This window comes from Lacerta agilis, chromosome 6 (genome assembly GCF_009819535.1).
Source record: "Lacerta agilis isolate rLacAgi1 chromosome 6, rLacAgi1.pri, whole genome shotgun sequence".
NCBI classification, from domain to species: Eukaryota; Metazoa; Chordata; class Lepidosauria; order Squamata; family Lacertidae; genus Lacerta; species Lacerta agilis.
In genome coordinates this window covers 47,667,759-47,684,745 of record NC_046317.1, presented here as the reverse complement: position 1 = coordinate 47,684,745, position 16,987 = coordinate 47,667,759, and the positions used below count along the sequence as shown (strand labels likewise).

The following is a 16,987-nucleotide window of genomic DNA, read 5'->3' as shown; positions in this document are numbered from 1 at the left end:
AGGAGGATACTGCCCAATGTTCCCTAGCTCTCAGTTATCACACTTCTTCACATTAGCCAGTTGAATCATTAAAAAAATAAAAATGGATCCCCCCTCCTTATGTAGGTTCTGTTAATTGCCATATAGCTAAATGACTGATCTGAGTCACTAGAAACCAACTGAATATTTACACACGATAGAATCATTCACATTAAAAAAGAAACTATAGGGATTGCTCACTTCATTGTATAATAAATGGTGGCATGTCTTTCTTAGATTATCTATTTTTAAGAGAATGTGAGAATTGTCTGTCATATGTCCTTTGCATCTACTAGAAGAATTACTTCCCATGAAATTAATTGCATGACTTGTGTCCATTGCTGCCATTATGCTTGCCCAACATATATTTTCTTATGCAACACAGCATCTTGTCCTCTCCCCTGCAGTCCCCTGAGCACCCTCAAAATCTGTTCCAGAGTGTTGTGGGACCCTCCAGAGCAGATTTGGGGTGCATGCAAGAAGAGGAAAGGGGAATGCTACTGCATGAGCAGAATTCCACATGTGCAGCATCGGATACAACTCTGTGTGTCTTTTAGAGTACTATCAGCAGAACCCCATACCTTTTGACTTGGTGTGCTAGATATACCAGATAAGCATAAATCTGTACTGAAACAATGCCAATTCATTTTTAAGGGGAAATTCTGCTGTGGTTTTCCCTTCCTAATAAAGTATTAAATTAGACATTAGTATAAGCAATGACTTCTCTGTTTCATGTATCTACACTAGCTCATATCTATACATCAGGAAAAAGCTTTGTAGTTACTGTATAGCAAATCCCTTACTTATTGATTGTTCAAGGTTTTGTTTTGTTTTTTTAAGATAATTGGCTATAGATGAGCATCCCCTATTTCTTTTTCTGTCAGGTCAATTATGAAAAGGGTAGATGATCCTTACTCTGAGATATGGCTTGCACCAGTTTTCCAGCTTCCATTTGCATTTGAGCGATAAAATCTAGTACTGGTTCTCAAGAAGTATACCTTGTAGAATTCATATATTTCTATTTATATGTTAGAAAACCAGGCCAGGTTTGTTGCTTGGACAACATTGTGCACGATAATAATGGTTTGTGAAGCGATATCAGAGTTCTGATCCCTTAATGGTTATGTGACTTAACAGTTTAATTGCCTAGAAGTAATCCTGCTTTGTGCCTTCAAAGTGAAGTTAGATGTGGCATGCAGTATAAATAGCAGAATATCTTTGAGCTAATTATGTTTATCTTATTTTCAGATCTTGGATGATGGGGGAGACCTGACCCATTGGGTATATAAGAAATATCCAAATGTATTTAAGAAGATCAGAGGCATTGTAGAAGAGAGTGTGACAGGTGTGCACAGGTAATCAGCCCCAAAGGATCCTGCAAACCTTTGTCTGTCCTCCTTCAATATGAAGCTTTGGGAAGTTGTAGGGCCTTCCCCATATCTGGTAAGCAAGCATCTAAAAATTAAAGCTCACTTTTAATTATGATGCCCCTACGGGATGGTAATAAGGATGGGGGAGGAATAAATAACGCCATAAAAGAAAGGTACAGCTGAGCTAAGGCTACTACCATTTTAGTTCCCAAACTGTTGAGCCATGGGGCTTCACAAGTTTAAGCTCAAAAGTTGACATGTTCTTCATGCAACATTCCTCTGGTTCCCCTTTGCCACATCTTATGTTTATAAAGAAGGAGGAATGCATTTTAATGTCCCTCTGAACAATCTCTTTGGCCCAACTATTCTTCCCTGTACTTTGGCTACTTGTAGAGACTGCATGAGGTGCTACTGCTTGTTCTTTTTTCTCCTTTCCCCCTTCCCCCATGGGTATTTCAGTACCCAGTACTTGGTACAGATGCTAAGTTACCAGTGGTCATGATTTTCAGTATGGTCTAAAAGAAACTGGCTTTTGAGTCAGACCATTGCTCCATCCAGTTCCATATTCTCTACACTGAGTTACAGTGGCTCTTCATGGTTTCTGATAGGAGTATTTTCCCAGTCCTGCCTGCAAATGCCAATGATTGAACTTGGGACTTTTTATTTATTAGATCATTTACTGTTTTGTATAGTTTACCACCAAACTGTATTTCACAGTTGAATATAATACGGGGGAGGAACATGTTTTTTTTCTCTCTCCAGAAATCGAGAGGCGTAGTCCATTAATCACTTTGGCTTACTCACTGAAGTGAAGCATTTTATTTTTATTTTGTTAATTACACATATGATGGCTGTAGGAAGATACTAAGGGTGCTATGTACATCAGGCCTAAATACAGCTAAATTCACCTGTTCTTTTTTATTTTAATAAAACTATATATTTACTGGAAGCAGAAAATGTTTGGGGGGACTCAAGTGTATATTATAAGAATTGGTACTTCTGCTGTTGCTTGAAGACAAGATGCAGAGCAGACCTGGTTAATATGTGGTCCTCAGGATGTTATTGAACTCTTAACTCCTTTCTGCCCTGCCAGAATAGCCAGTGGTCAGAGATGCTTGGGATTGTCGTCTAGCAACATCTGGAAGGCTGCAGATTAACCACAAATGTGGAGTTTGGGTGTTAGCCCAGGGAACAAATTAATGTTCTGCTGATTATCCTGTTTTTTCTCTCAGTATTCAGTTCTGAAATCTTCTCTTTCTCTCTTTTAGGTTATACCAGTTATCAAAGGCTGGGAAACTTTGTGTTCCAGCTATGAATGTAAATGACTCTGTCACCAAACAGAAATTTGATAACTTATATTGTTGCAGAGAATCCATCTTAGATGGGTAAGTCTGGCCACAGCTTTGGGAGTTGGGAGTTAAAACCCTCAGAATCAGCCCCCAGCTTCCATATTTTTCTTACTCAGCTCTTTGTGTTGTGGAGTTGAATACTCCTGTGATTGTATTATCCGGTAGCCACATAGCGCCATACTACTGCGGAATTAAGAAACATTGGTCACATTAGGGCATCTCAATAAACCACTCAATGAACTTCGACAAGTCTTCAGTTCACATTCTCCACCCTCTCCTCCTCCCTTATGACTGGGAGGAGGACTTCAGAAGCTTTTGCTTTTGGTTTCAGCTAATTGCAGCTTCCCGTTTAACCCAAAGATCTGGTTTACACTCAGGATAGTTGGTTTGTTGTTTAGTCGTTTAGTCGTGTCTGACTCTTCATGACCCCATGGACCAGAGCATGCCAGGCACTCCTGTCTTCCACTGCCTCCCGCAGTTTGGTCAGACTCATGTTGGTAGCTTCAAGAACACTGTCCAACCATCTCGTCCTCTATTGTCCCCTTCTCCTTGTGCCCTCAATCTTTCCCAACATCAGTGTCTTTTCCAGGGAGTCTTCTCTTCTCATGAGGTGGCCAAAGTATTGGAGCCTCGGCTTCAGGATCTGTCCTTCCAGTGAGCATAGTTGGTTTACACAAGCCTGTTTCATGAACTATGGTTTGAAACTGTCTTGTTCTTGCCAGCCATAGTTCCATAAACCACAGTTCCCAGTTCAGATGAAACAGGAAGGCTCAGTTAGTTAAAATCAAAAGTATGTAAATGCTTCCGAAGTCCTCTGGCCCATGCAGGACAAAGAGAGGCAAGCTCCAGATTTCCTGTGGCTTGTGCATGTTACAGTTTATCGAGACACGAGACAGCTAAGCAAAGCCATTGTATTGAGTCAAGCATGCATTTTGCATGTGGTTAACTTCTCAAAAAGGGTCTCTTTCTCTCCCACAGCCTAAAGCGGACAACGGATGTGATGTTTGGAGGAAAGCAAGTGGTGGTGTGTGGCTATGGTGAGGTGAGTTGTAGCCTGGCTGATTTAGCAGCTCTCATTAGTGTACAGGAAAGAGTTACCTTTGCTTTAGCTTTCATTACTTTCTGTATTCATGATCTACCTTTTACTAGTAATGACTCCTTATGTGATTACTATAAGGAGCATTAGGAACAACTTGTGTTGCAGCAGAAGATTATGCATCTAATTGTAATGGCTCTCACAGTAATTGCAAGCTGATGATACTAGCAAGTGTTTTCACATCATTAGAAGAGTCTCTACTCTCAACTGTATTTGTACAGTAAAATCTGGAAAGAATTTAAGAGGTGATTAGGGCACACATTATGGTTCAAGTGTGCTGAAATTTGCACAGATAACAGTGCTTCAACATGGGTGCTTCCAGCAATACAATGGTACCTCGGGTTAAGTACTTAATTGTGTGTGTACTTAATCAGTGTGTACTTAAAGATGCACACTCACTATATCCAGCACACAAACCCTACCACACAGTCATACATGCCCACACACACAGACATTCAAGTGTGCGTGCACACACCATTTCCCCACCCAACCACCCTGGAAGGATAAAAGCTTTTACAAAGTCATCCCCATTACACATACAAATGCATGCATGCAGTCCTCACACACATACATTCACTCATATCTGAAGAAGTGTGCATGCACACGAAAGCTCATACCAAGAACAAACTTAATTGGTCTCTAAGGTGCTACTGGAAGGATTTATTTTTATACATTCACTCTGGTTACATACATGCATAAATCGTTCTTTTTCTTTACAGCTGGAGGAAATGCTATATTTTACTCTGTAAAGAGTAAAGGACAGCATTTCCATTCCTGCCTATTTGGCTCTGAGATAGGATTGGGGAGAAATGCTGCCTTTTTACTCTGCATCTCTAAAAAGAAGACAGAAAGCTTTATCTCCCAATCTGAGCACTATGTTTTCTGCCTGCTCTTTAGAGAGTGATTCTAAAGAGCAGGCAGCAGAGATTTTGTCTCCCGATCTCAGAGCTGATTGCCACAGTTCTGAGATCAGGAGATAAAGGACTATGTCTGCCCTTGGAGATTACTGTATTTATTTGTTGGCTTGTTTATTTATTCCTCTAAGCATTTAAATAAGAAAAAAAAAGTAATAAGGTAATATTTCATGAAAGCTAGGCAGACAGGATAAAAAGAAAAGTATATACATCACCAATAAAACTGAGCATTATACAAAACATGGATTTAAAAATTTAGTAAGGCTCAGGGACCAGAAAAGCTTGGGTAAACTTAAGTTTTATTCTCGGTGCTAAGCTATAGCTTAAAGCTACAGCTGCAGGAGCTGGTGGGCCACTTCCCACAGCTTGCCAGGCTGGATCTGGGCTGTGAGTTAGCCAGCCCTGCCATTGTAGCAGGGGGCGGGGGAAGCAACTAAGGGTGGAGGAAGAACAAACCTAAAACCAGAATACTACAAAGCTAGTCACTGGTGACTGCATTACTGTAGTTGAATACATACAGAAGTCAGCAAACTTTCCAGCATTTCCCATGTGATAAACTGGTCTGAATTCATCCTGTGCATCAGTGATTGTATATTTTTTAAGTTTTGCATACAGATAGCATATACTGCACTTCATGGTCCTTTGGCTGCATTGCTTACATTTTCTCTCTCTTTACACATGTGTGTGCTTGTGTGTATGTAGAAGTGGGGGAGAAAGAAGACAGAGATGGGCTGTAATCCAACAATGTTTCTCAATAAATCCTGTGTTTTTAAAACACTTGTATTTGCTTAGATTTTGTATAGTTGTTTTTGTGTATTCCAGGTTGGAAAGGGATGCTGTGCAGCTCTGAAGGCCCTGGGAGCCATAGTTTGCATCACAGAGATTGATCCTATCTGTGCTCTTCAAGCCTGGTGAGAAATGAGGTGTTACAAATCCTGCTGTCTGAGAGAACAAGCCTTTTCTTGTATTGCTTGCTGTTCTTTTTTGGGCTACTGCAAAAGGTTAAAATTAATTAGCCTACTAAAGTAGAGCCTCTCTCTACCCAAAACTTCACAATCTGAGGCTATGCATGCAAGAAGGCATAAACCTTCAGGGAATCTTCCATTTCCTGTGCTCAGGCATTAGATTCTCATTTGAGGGTTCCACAATTGATTGTGACCTTGTACCTCTATATGTAAGAGTCCTTTCCCTCATAAGTTTGACACTGTTCTGTTAACAATGGCTAATGAATAGTTTGCCGAAATGCATTTGTCAATAAGAAGAATATTGGGGTGGGGAGGAAATAAACATTGGAATATCCTCTTAAAGAAGTAAAGGGACCCCTGACCATTAGGTCTAGTCGTGTCCGACTCTGGGGTTGTGGCGCTTATCTCGCATTACTGGCCGAGGGAGCTGGCGTACAGCTTCTGGGTCATGTGGCCAGCATGACAAAGCTGCTTCTGGTGAACCAGAGCAGCGCACAGAAACGCCATTTACCTTCCCACCGGAGCGGTACCTATTTATCTACTTGCACTTTGACGTGCTTTCAAACTGCTAGGTGGGCAGGAGCTGGGACCGAGCAACGGGAGCTCACCCCATCGCTGGGATTCAAACCGCCGACCTTCTGATCAGCAAGCCCTAGGTTCTGTGGTTTAACCCACAGCACCACCCGCGTCCTGCTTAAAGAAGTAGTAGATGCTAAAATACTAGGATAGTCATCAAGAGCTCCAGCAGCACTAATCTGATGTAAAATGGAATAATTGTGAAACTCCAGTAAAATTAATAGAAGCAGTAAAATTTAACTGGATATGCCGTTTGACTACTTTGCAAGGTTTTTCTAAAAAGTAGGGTAGAATGTCTACTTTAAATTTTGAACTCATTAAGATTAATAGCATGCTGTTTTTAATAGATCTTGCAGAACTTTCTTTTTTACCTTTGAACACTGATCTGTCTGCAAAAAGCCCATTTCTCTTCAGACTGCCCCACACAACTTGTCCTTTTTCAGAACTGCTACAGATATCAGGAAATGTCGAAGTTATTTCTCTAGTCCCTGCCTACTGAGCATAGGAAGAGCTTCGGTGTCCAATAAGGCAGTTTTCTGTAACTTACCCTAAGATCAGCTGCTCTCAACTAGTAAAATGGCATATCCTGTTTCTCTTTATTTCTTCTGTTGCTACTGTTGTTTCAGGCAGTGACAGTTATTTCAATAATACATGTGAAAAGGATTAATTTATTGGCAGTGGGTAAAAAGAAGGATGAGGTATAAGCAAAACATCTATATGAAATGTTTGAAAGTATGAGCCTTAAATAAATCATGTGTTACTCCCTCTGTTTCTTCCAAATTAGACAAGGAGATCATGATCTCCATTTTAACTGTGTCTTGCTTTTAAAGAAGCAGAGGTACATTTATTGTAGAATGGGTATCTAGCAAGTTTTATTAATAATAATATAACTTGTAGTTCAATAAAATGAAAATGCACATTAATGACCCCTTTCTTCAAAATCTTCACACCATCTTCAAAGCTTAGTTGAAAAAAAACCCTTCTGAAAAATGTATTGGTGAAAACTGCAATTGTTATTCATGAAAATAAACTATTGCGGCAGTTTTAGTCAAACAGCTATATAGGAATGCATGTACATAACTACAGTGTGACATTGTCAGTGGATTCTCTAAGCATCATTCAAATGTTGGGGAACAGAGTTTGAGGTTTAAAACTTAAATAGCCAGAGCAGCTTGTTCAGTTTCACGTTGCCCTGTTTGATGTCTCTTTAATCTCTTACCTTCTCTTTGGCAGCATGGATGGGTTTCGGGTAGTGAAACTCAATGAAATCATTCGCCAAGTGGATGTTGTCATAACTTGCACAGGTAAACCAGTCTAGTAAGGACTGTGCACGTGTTTTGTTCATATTATTCCCACCCACCCCACACACTGAAATCCTTCCGATTTTGTCTTTTTGCTAAATAACAAGTAGTAGTATTTCCCCACTCACACTGGAAACCTGCAAAGGATATTAAGAGGACATAGGTTGTATCGCTTTCTATTGTAGGTTGTATCCAAATAAGTAATTGTGCAAGTGGAATGAGTTCCGCTCATGTAACCCCCTGCACCTTTACCATAGCTGCTCTGAGTTTCTCCCCACAAACCCTCTGGAGCAGATTTGGAGGAAGGCAACATTTGCATGGGGGAGAAGAGGGAGGGGAAATTACACTGTGCAAGTAACTCATGCAATTACTTGGTGGGATTCAGCTCACTGTGTTGAGATTAAAGTTGTAGCTATAGATAAGGAGAAATTTGATGGCTCACCTGCCCGAAGCTTGCTTTAGCTGCCTCTTTTTACTGCAGGAAACAAAAATGTGGTGACTAGAGAGCACTTGGACCGAATGAAGAATAGCTGCATTGTATGTAATATGGGCCATTCCAACACTGAAATTGATGTGGTGAGTGTCTGTTAATCTTAATTTTGCTTTCAGTCATTTTAATAAATCCTAGTAGTTGATCCCTGCCTCAATCTCTCCTAGGCTAGTCTTCGTACCCCAGAGCTAACCTGGGAGCGTGTACGTTCTCAAGTGGATCATATAATCTGGCCTGATGGCAAGCGAGTTGTTCTCCTAGCTGAGGTATGTTGGCGAAGGCATAAACAGAAGCCTTTATAGGGTTCATCATAAGGAATTGTGTCTCTTATTTTCAGGTTCCCAGGAAATTGGAAGGCTAATAGAGTGGGTGGCTAGCTATGTATCAAGGAGAAGCTGTTCTGCTGAGAAGAGAAGATGATGCAGGTGTCCTTTGGGTAGTTCACAGTTGTTGTCTGACTTGAACTTTATAGCAGAGTTCCAAAGCTAGCCAGACCAGTGGGAATATGAAGATCTCAAAAGTTTTTGCTAAACAGATTTTATCCTCCATGCTGCTAAATCATGCCTGTACTTTTCAGTTACAGGTAGGTAGCCACGTTGGTCTGCCATAGTCAAAACAAAATAAAAAAATAAAAAATTCCTTCCAGTAGCACCTTAGAGACCAACTAAGTTTGTTCTTGGTATGAGCTTTTGTGTGCATGCACACTTTTTTAGATGTGGTATCTTCAGGTATCTGAAGAATTGTGCATGCACACGAAAGCTCATACCAAGAACAAACTTAGTTGGTCTATAAGGTGCTACTGGAAGGAATTTTTTTATTTTGTTTTGTCCTTTTCAGTGCATCATTGATCTTAACTTTTCACCAGGAAAAGAACCATGTCAGACATTAACTATCTAAAAACATCAGTGGTTATTAGTCCTGGTCAGGCCACATTGCTCCTGGTTCAAACTGTGCAGTTATATCCCAAGTTTGCTGGGCCTGAAGAGTTTAGCATTGCACTTGAATCGTAAATATTGCATTTCTGTTTGATGGTGCTTTCTGTGCACCAGAGGTGATTTCTCAAAAAAGTTTTTGTTGTTGTTTCCGGTCATTCTAGGGAAGACTTCTGAATCTGAGCTGTTCAACAGTTCCAACCTTTGTTCTGTCCATTACTGCTACCACTCAGGTACATGATTTAGCCTGAAGGTTCCCTGCCTTGCTTGATGCTGTATTTATAATGTGTTTTTGGGGGTGGATAATATAAGATACCATATTTATATTAGTTTTCCAACTCAAGTCTGAGGGAAAGCCTAGTTAGAGGATTTATTTGAACTGCATTTTGCATGTTGATTCTGATCTTTAAATAGAGGCATAGTATGAAAAATATTTTCAGCTAGAGTTCTAGAGAATATTATGTGCTCAAGACAGGTAATGCAGAGCATACGAACTTGCATATTTATTTGAAGTATTCATCACAGATGAAATTAAATAAAATGTGAATTTTGAAGCAAAGGCTCAACTAGAAGGGAATGACATGGAAAACTGAGCCAAATGATCAGCCGAGCTAAAGAGGGAGCAAATGGGTCACCATGGGAGGAAGTTGTGTCCATTGCTGAAGCCCCACCCCTTTACAACTTGAAGCCCTGCCTAGATCTCCCATTCGTTTCTGAACTTTTCCTGTCTTATTGCCTACATGTGTTTCAGGTTCCCCCCCACAATGAAAGATCAAGGTTCTCAAGATCACCAGATCCAGTGTCCTTTCATAGTGAACCTATAAATGAATGAGATACTTACAATTGCTGCCTCTCACTTATTATTATGACTGCAGTTTAAAAAAGCAGCATAACTGTCCACTATTTTTGTATATGTTTATGCCTTTGAAAACAGAGTTTGCAGTCTGGAGAGGTTAAAATCTAAGGAAACAGAGTAGATGAATTGTTTGTTCAGCTGAATAGTGTTACACACATACAGGGGAGATTGGTCGTTCCTCTCAGTAAAATGCCTCTATGTATCTTAGTCTGTTTAGGCACTAGGGTGTGTCTTAATAACATTTTAGCATGTTTACATTCCCTATTTTTGTTCCTACTGGCTCTGCAAAGATACAACACATAGATTTCCTTTTCACTAACTCAGTACTGTATTCTGTACCAACAAACTCTTCGCTGCAGTTTCAAAAAAGAAGCTAGATCCACAGAACTGTTGTGTCAGTTATCCCAAAAGCTTGGACAACCACCTCTAAGCTCAATGTCTAAAGTATTGGTGCTGAACATAGGCTAATAGGTTAGCCACCAGGCATGTCAAAACTACAATGGTAACTTTTCAGAGTGTGCTGGAAAGAATTGATAAAGCCTGCAGTTGTTACTTCCAGCATCTCTCTGATCTTCACAGGCTCTGGCTTTGATTGAGCTTTACAATGCTCCTGAGGGACGATACAAACAAGATGTGTACCTTCTGCCTAAAAAGATGGGTGAGCAAACAATGGTAGAATTTTTAGCTGCTGCTTGTTGATCAGTGAGCGGTAGCCTCCTCTCTTGGAACACCAGGCTAGCACAGCATGTACCACTGTAATAAACATAGTTTCTTCACCACATGTTTGTGCTGGGCCCGGCCATGCTTTGAGAATAGAAAGGAAAATTTGAGAACTTTATTATATTGAGAACTTTAATACATTGAGGCCTTATGGGCAATGTCCACCCATTTCATGTCAGGCTTCAGAGTTGAAATTTAGATGTTTTTAGTAACTGCTCCCTTTGTCTGAAATAGCTATATTTTTATTAGTCTGTTTGCTGTGATTGTAATCCTGGGTATATAAACTAGGGATGTCCCATTTTGGAGATAATACTATCAAAAGATGGGAAAATAAACCTTTAATATAAAATTAAAAATGCCAGGGGTCTGCCAGTACCAAAATACAAAATCCACTAAAAGGACTACATTGAATCTTAACATTCTACTACATCGTATGGTATATTCTTTTCAGGGAACATATATTTGTTATTTCTTTCTACATGTACATTGATTGAATATCTTGAATATGAAAAATACAAGGCAGAAGCATCTACTGTACCCTCTGGCAAGAATTGTTAAATGAAAAACACCTGTTAAGGATTGAGTTGAGAAAGGGATTCCAAGGTTATTTCACCTCTTAAGTTATAACTTGTCTCATGATTGAATTCAGGGTAAAAATGTTAAAAGCCAAAGTTCCAGACTGAATGCTGTGGAGCAACACACAGCCAAAAATATACCCCGCCTATTGACTGTCTCTCTGCCTCATTATTCATGTAATCGCTGATATTTGTCCATAGTGTGAAATAATTATAGATGAGCTTTGCTAGACCTGCAAGTGGCCTTCCTTATTGAGCCTAGCATTGGTGGGGAAAGCTTTCAGGAGTAACTGGTTAAAGATGTCTAGGCACTATAAACAGGACCTTAGAGGTTCTAACACGTCTTCCTGTATTCTTTCTAGATGAGTATGTTGCCAGCTTGCACCTGCCTTCATTTGATGCCCATCTGACAGAGCTAACAGATGATCAAGCGAAGTATCTGGGGCTTAACAAAAATGGACCCTTTAAACCAAACTATTATAGGTAACCTTCTCCATTGGGGGAAGCTAGGAAACATATAGGGATTTGCCTATAATTCAGATACAACAACATGAATTGTAATTTTTTTTTAATAGTTTTGTTAGTGTGATGAGCAGGGTAGTTGTGAGACTTCTCTGAACATCCTGGAAGGAAGATTGGGGTTCAAATAATAGTAATAAATACAGGTGAAATATAAAACCCTTCTAGCTTAAGTGTCTTGAATGAAAATACAAACATCTAGTGCCAGCTAATGATGGATTTATACACCAGGCAAGGGAAGACTAGAATTGGACTGGCAGGGCCAACAGTTCTGATAACCTAAGGCAGGAGTGCCTCCATTTGATCCTGTGTCTTGGTGGGCGCCCAGTGCTTGACTTTGGCTTTCTTTCTCCTTTACTGCAGGTACTGATGGACCATAACGCTGAAGGACCAGACTACATAATCTACACAAGAGCTTTAGCAAGAATATTTTTAAAGAACATATTTTTTGTGTTACTTCTAAAAACTTTTTTATTTTTTATTTTATTCATGTGATTTTACTGCCCTCTCTTATTCTCTTTAATATTCCTCTGTCTTTGTGTCTGACTTTACAGACAACCTGGGATTTCCCTGCTGCATCACCACTAAAATAGTACAGTTTCAGCTCCTCAGCTCTATTACTAAGGAAAGGATTTCCCTGGGTAATGAAGGGCATTCCTGTCCTCTGCTCATTTTATTTTTTAATTTAAAACTTTCTGGAGCACCTTAGTTGTAGTTGGTAGAACTGCAAAATATTAAGAGTACTATTTTTTCTGTGTGGAATTATCTACAAATTCTAAATTGCCTTAACGAGCCCCAATTTATTAGCTGCTAGATCAGTGCTCCTTTTCCTGTACTGGAACAGAGTTATATCTTGTGGCCAGTTAGGTGTATATTCAATAAATGCCTAATATTGTGTTGTGAAGAAAACAGTGGGACAATTTCAAATACTATTTATTTTTAGTTAGGCTATTTTTCCTACATGAAATATGTAGCTGCATGCCTGATTACACCAATCCTAGGTAGACTTTTAACATTCTTTTTAAGTTGCTAGGGTGCTAATCTGAATTGAAATGGCTATTGACTATCCACTGTCTTCACTTTTCCATAGCTTTTATATGTTATATTTTTCCTTTCTTTAAATGAAGATGTACCAGAAACATATTTTAAAAGGCAATGGGTGAGAATTCCTTTTCCTTCGAGTTTGGACATTTTTAAGGTAGAATCATAGAATTCTATGAAGATATCAGTAATACATTGCAGAATTGGTAGGGGCCACTAAGAACCAAGTCAGTCCTTTTGAGCTGAGTTGGGTATCTCCTGTGCTCCATCCTTTCATTTGTCCAGCACCGGAGATATATGGATGATGTAGTAGCTTAGCTTTTCATACCTTACAAAGCCAGTGTGGGGAACCTTTGGTCCTACCAGATGTTGCTGTACTACAACTCCTATCAGCCCCAGCAAGGGATGATGTGAGTTGTAGTTCAGCAAACAATTGGAGAGCCAAATGTCCTCCCCCTGCTGCCGCTCACACCTGCTATAAAGAATTATTCATTGTGTAAAGCACCTTCCCTCCACCTTCAGGCTCCATTTGTAGCAAATGAATATTGAAGGTGGAATCCCTTCCCATTGGCACTGCTGTTTTAAGTGCTCTGCTGCTTTAATTACCTTGGCTTAGGCTAGCCTATTCTGTCTGGTTATCTTGATGCACTGGTACCTCTCCTGCGAAACTACGGTGCAGCCAGATTTCACATTTTTGTGCCATGAAAGAGGAGGGAGCTCATCTTTAGAGAGGCAAACATCAGGCTAAAGGAAGGTGGTTCAGGCAAATACTGCCTGCATCTGATCACTTCAGACTTGTGCTGAAGTCTCAAGGGGCAGTGATGAAAAGCTAGAGACTACTGTGAATCATAGTGAATATATGATCAACCTTGAATTTCTGTGGCTTTTTATGTAACCTTTGCAGAAAACTTGATGTAAATACAGATGACATTCCTAGGTCCATCTTCTTGAAATCTATTCCACTATTGTATGGCATTGGCTGTGGTCCTTCCTGATATCCTTCACTGAGGAGAATAATTTAACTGTGATTTGATGAGGAGTCTGAGCCACCAAACCTTTGCACGTTCATGCTCTCTCTCTCTCTCTCTCTCTCTCTCTCTCTCTCTCTCTCTCCCTCCCTTTCTGAGCCCTAGGTGACCTTTCTCTTGTACCTTTGGCCCCAGATAGCTGTCTGGTTCCTTTCTGGCAGCTACATGGTGGGCCACTTGGCCTTGCAGAATGGTTGCAGGCCATTGACTGACTTGAATGTGGGAGATCCCTTTGCCTCCAGCTCCTCCTGCCCACCCCACCCCCTTCCCTTCCCAGAATCTGATTTACATTTGGCCAGGCCAAATGAACTCTGTTCTTCCTTTTTTGTTGAAGTGATCTCAGAACTGAGCATATGTGCTTCCTCTCAGTTCCTTCATCAGGATGGCGTCTTAATATTTTGTTTCTCAATTTCACAGCTCTAATACTACAAGTTCTGATCCCGGAATTGGCTTGGATCCTTCTAAGCCAAACAGTGCGCTCCCAGATGTCCTCCATGAAGGTCAGGGAGGGCCTCTTCATTCCATTTGTCTGCCTCTGTGTTGCAGTGTCAATAGATACCTTAGCTAAGGGCTTCATCTCTGTATAAGCCATGGAATAAATTCTCATGCCTGGCAACACCTCAGTTCAGTCAGAGGGAGCATGTTATAGCATCAACCCAGGTGGGGATAGGTTTATTTTGTATATGAATGATTTTTAATGAATGCAATATTATTCCTTGCAGATGAGCAATAAATCATTACGCAAAATCTAAATAAAATGATTAGAAAAATATCTCTGGCTTGAGTTTTTAAAAATCTAATATAGGGATTTTCTAAATAATCAGTGCCACAGTTTGTGCTGTCCAAGGAAACACGTTGCCAGCACACTTTCAACTGCAAGATTCCAATTTTATTCCATCCACATAACAAACCATTTAATTCATTCTGAGTACATAGCATGTCCATGGGTTGAGAAGATATACAAATCCCTGATGTCAGAGCACAAGGAAGAGCTTGGTATCCCTGCTTCTCTTCTTCCCCCAAGTAGACTTTATAGCAGGGGTGAAACCCTACTCTGTGCGTCAGATATGGCCTGTAGTTAGCCCTTCAGGAGTGAAGCAGCTGAGGGGGAAATGTCATGGTTTTTAAAAACGTATACAAAACATACCACAAATCTACACTATGCAAATATGGGTAAGTCTTAATAAAATGTTTTCAATCTTTATGAGAAAACAAAATTCTGTATAAATGAAGTAGGGTAAATGCTTTTGTCAGGTGAAATGCACACTTTCAAAATGTTCCTCTGAAGTAAGAGCTGTTGGAAGAAGATCAAAGCAAATTTTAAAAATGTTCAGAGGAAAGGTAGATTACTGTTCCTTTCAAAGATGGGGTGGGGGGGATGTCCAGGCAATATGCAGTTGCAGGTGCATTTTGAAATTTTAGGCTTCAAATAGCTGTAAGACACAGCTTTGCAGTTCCTCTGTGCTTTAACATTGCTTGAATTTCTCTAATGGAATTACTGATTACTCTTTGCCTTTTGCACAATTAGCATAGAGACAATGGTGATTAGGAGCTTTACTCTTTTAAAACCTTTTGTTAAAGCTTATGGAGAAAATGGAAAGTGAAATTTGAGTGGAGTTGCTAAGAAAAAAGCCCCTTGTTTTCATAGGAAATACCATTTTGTGTGTCTCTGTATATGTTAAGAATGTGTGGTTGGTGTGTTGATATGGCCCCAGTCCTACTTTTCAGGAAGGGAATAGCTGCCATTAAGTTAGCATTAGAAACTCATTGTTGAAAGAGAGCCCTATATCCAAGCTTCCAGAAGCAAGCACACTTCTGTGGCTGTCTAGCCACACTGGATGCAAAACAAGCCTAAGCTTGTTCCCATTGCTAATAAAATAGTGATGGTGTTGGGCTTTCCATGCAAGCTTTAGTTGTTGAGTTTACATTAACATAACCAACACTGAACTATTTGGTTTTTAAAACATAAATAAATGGTACATAACATTATTTCTATCCCTATAAGTCCACAGTCCATAAAAGAGTGGATATACCAGACATCTTGATCTTGCTTGCTGTAGTCCAAGAAACTCTTCTCATTGTGGTGGGCAGAGGCAGTTCATATTGTCACCTCATTTACTTCTTTCTTGTGAACACATTTCCCATCTTTAATGCTTTCTATTTGTTAAATTGTTGTAACTGAATATGGCCTAAAGCATTCTGCAATTATCTACAATCCTTTTCCTCAATGGGCCATCCCTGATTCCGTTGGACCCCCTCAATCTCAGATGTTCCTATTGCTACCACACCTTTCCGTTCTGCTTCTATATGGCTACTAATACTTTAGTAGCCTGGTCATGTGCATACTGGTTGGTGGTCCCCAATATTCTCAAGTAGCAGGCAAGTGAAAGGCCACCCCACCAGCATTTTAGTGCTGCATCACAGATATGCTAGTGATGCTATCACAAGTGTGTATTTCAAGCATTTGTGGCTTTTGCCAATGTTTTTGATAAGGTAAGATTGTGCAGTGCTTTTATTAATGTCCTCCTTACAACTACCCTACTGCAGGTTTGTTTGTTTGTTAAAAATCAGCTCATAATTTTTTTTTAACAAGCTGTAGGTAAAAGTGATAGGATCCACATAGTGTTCAAGAAGGTTTTCTTTCTGCACATGAATAAATACTAGCATGAGCTGGTACGTAGGGCTCAACTTGCAGTGTTAATAATGAATGTCCAAGGTGTCTGTCTACCTCTTTCCAAGTTCAAGATGCTGTTAAAGATAGGTAGTAAGCAGGCAGATGTTAAAAACATGCAGTGAACTGTTAACACTGAATAGTGGCTTGCTATGGAAACTATTTAAATACAGTGCTGCATTGCAGTGTTAAAGGCACTGATGAATGTGTTTAGATTCACAGAAATTTTGTAAGGAATTGTAAGACTGCACTAAGATACAAAGGCCTTTTAAGCCCCATCTCAAAGGCACACTGTTCTATTTAAATAGAAAGCATGTATAATCGTTAAATCCTTATTGAGCTGCTTCACAAGTGCAACCCTAGTTGCTGTAATAGATTTTTCCAACAGGCGCATGTAGGAGTGAGCGTTCCAGAAAGTGTGTCGCAGATGTGGGTCTGGGACCCTTTTTAAAATGTCCAGTTTCTCTTTCTTGCACTTCCTTTATTTAGATGCATAATTTTCAGAGCGCTAGCCAAGTTCCAACGAGAGTCTTATGGCACATAACGAATTTATTGTGCCTTAAGCA

The 16,987-nt window shown here is 39.9% G+C and overlaps 1 protein-coding gene across 3 annotated transcripts in view; it reads left to right on the top strand.

Annotated features, from left to right (window-relative positions):
* The window catches only part of AHCYL1 (adenosylhomocysteinase like 1), a 50,888-nt gene extending 37,230 nt beyond the window's left edge, over positions 1-13,658 (top strand). Inside the window, exons 7-17 of one of the 3 annotated variants that reach the window (XM_033152460.1) lie at positions 1,267-1,373; positions 2,657-2,773; positions 3,716-3,779; positions 5,570-5,658; positions 7,522-7,592; positions 8,071-8,165; positions 8,247-8,345; positions 9,176-9,244; positions 10,447-10,525; positions 11,525-11,645; positions 12,045-13,658. In XM_033152460.1, the coding sequence (XP_033008351.1) occupies positions 1,267-1,373; positions 2,657-2,773; positions 3,716-3,779; positions 5,570-5,658; positions 7,522-7,592; positions 8,071-8,165; positions 8,247-8,345; positions 9,176-9,244; positions 10,447-10,525; positions 11,525-11,645; positions 12,045-12,051 (918 nt within the window). In that variant the 3' untranslated portion in view covers positions 12,052-13,658. Of the gene's footprint in view, positions 1-1,266; positions 1,374-2,656; positions 2,774-3,715; positions 3,780-5,569; positions 5,659-7,521; positions 7,593-8,070; positions 8,166-8,246; positions 8,346-9,175; positions 9,245-10,446; positions 10,526-11,524; positions 11,650-12,044 lie in introns of those variants that run through there. The other 2 variants (XR_004426853.1, XM_033152461.1) reach the window with 2 other exon arrangements.
* The last annotated feature ends 3,329 nt before the right edge of the window (positions 13,659-16,987 follow it).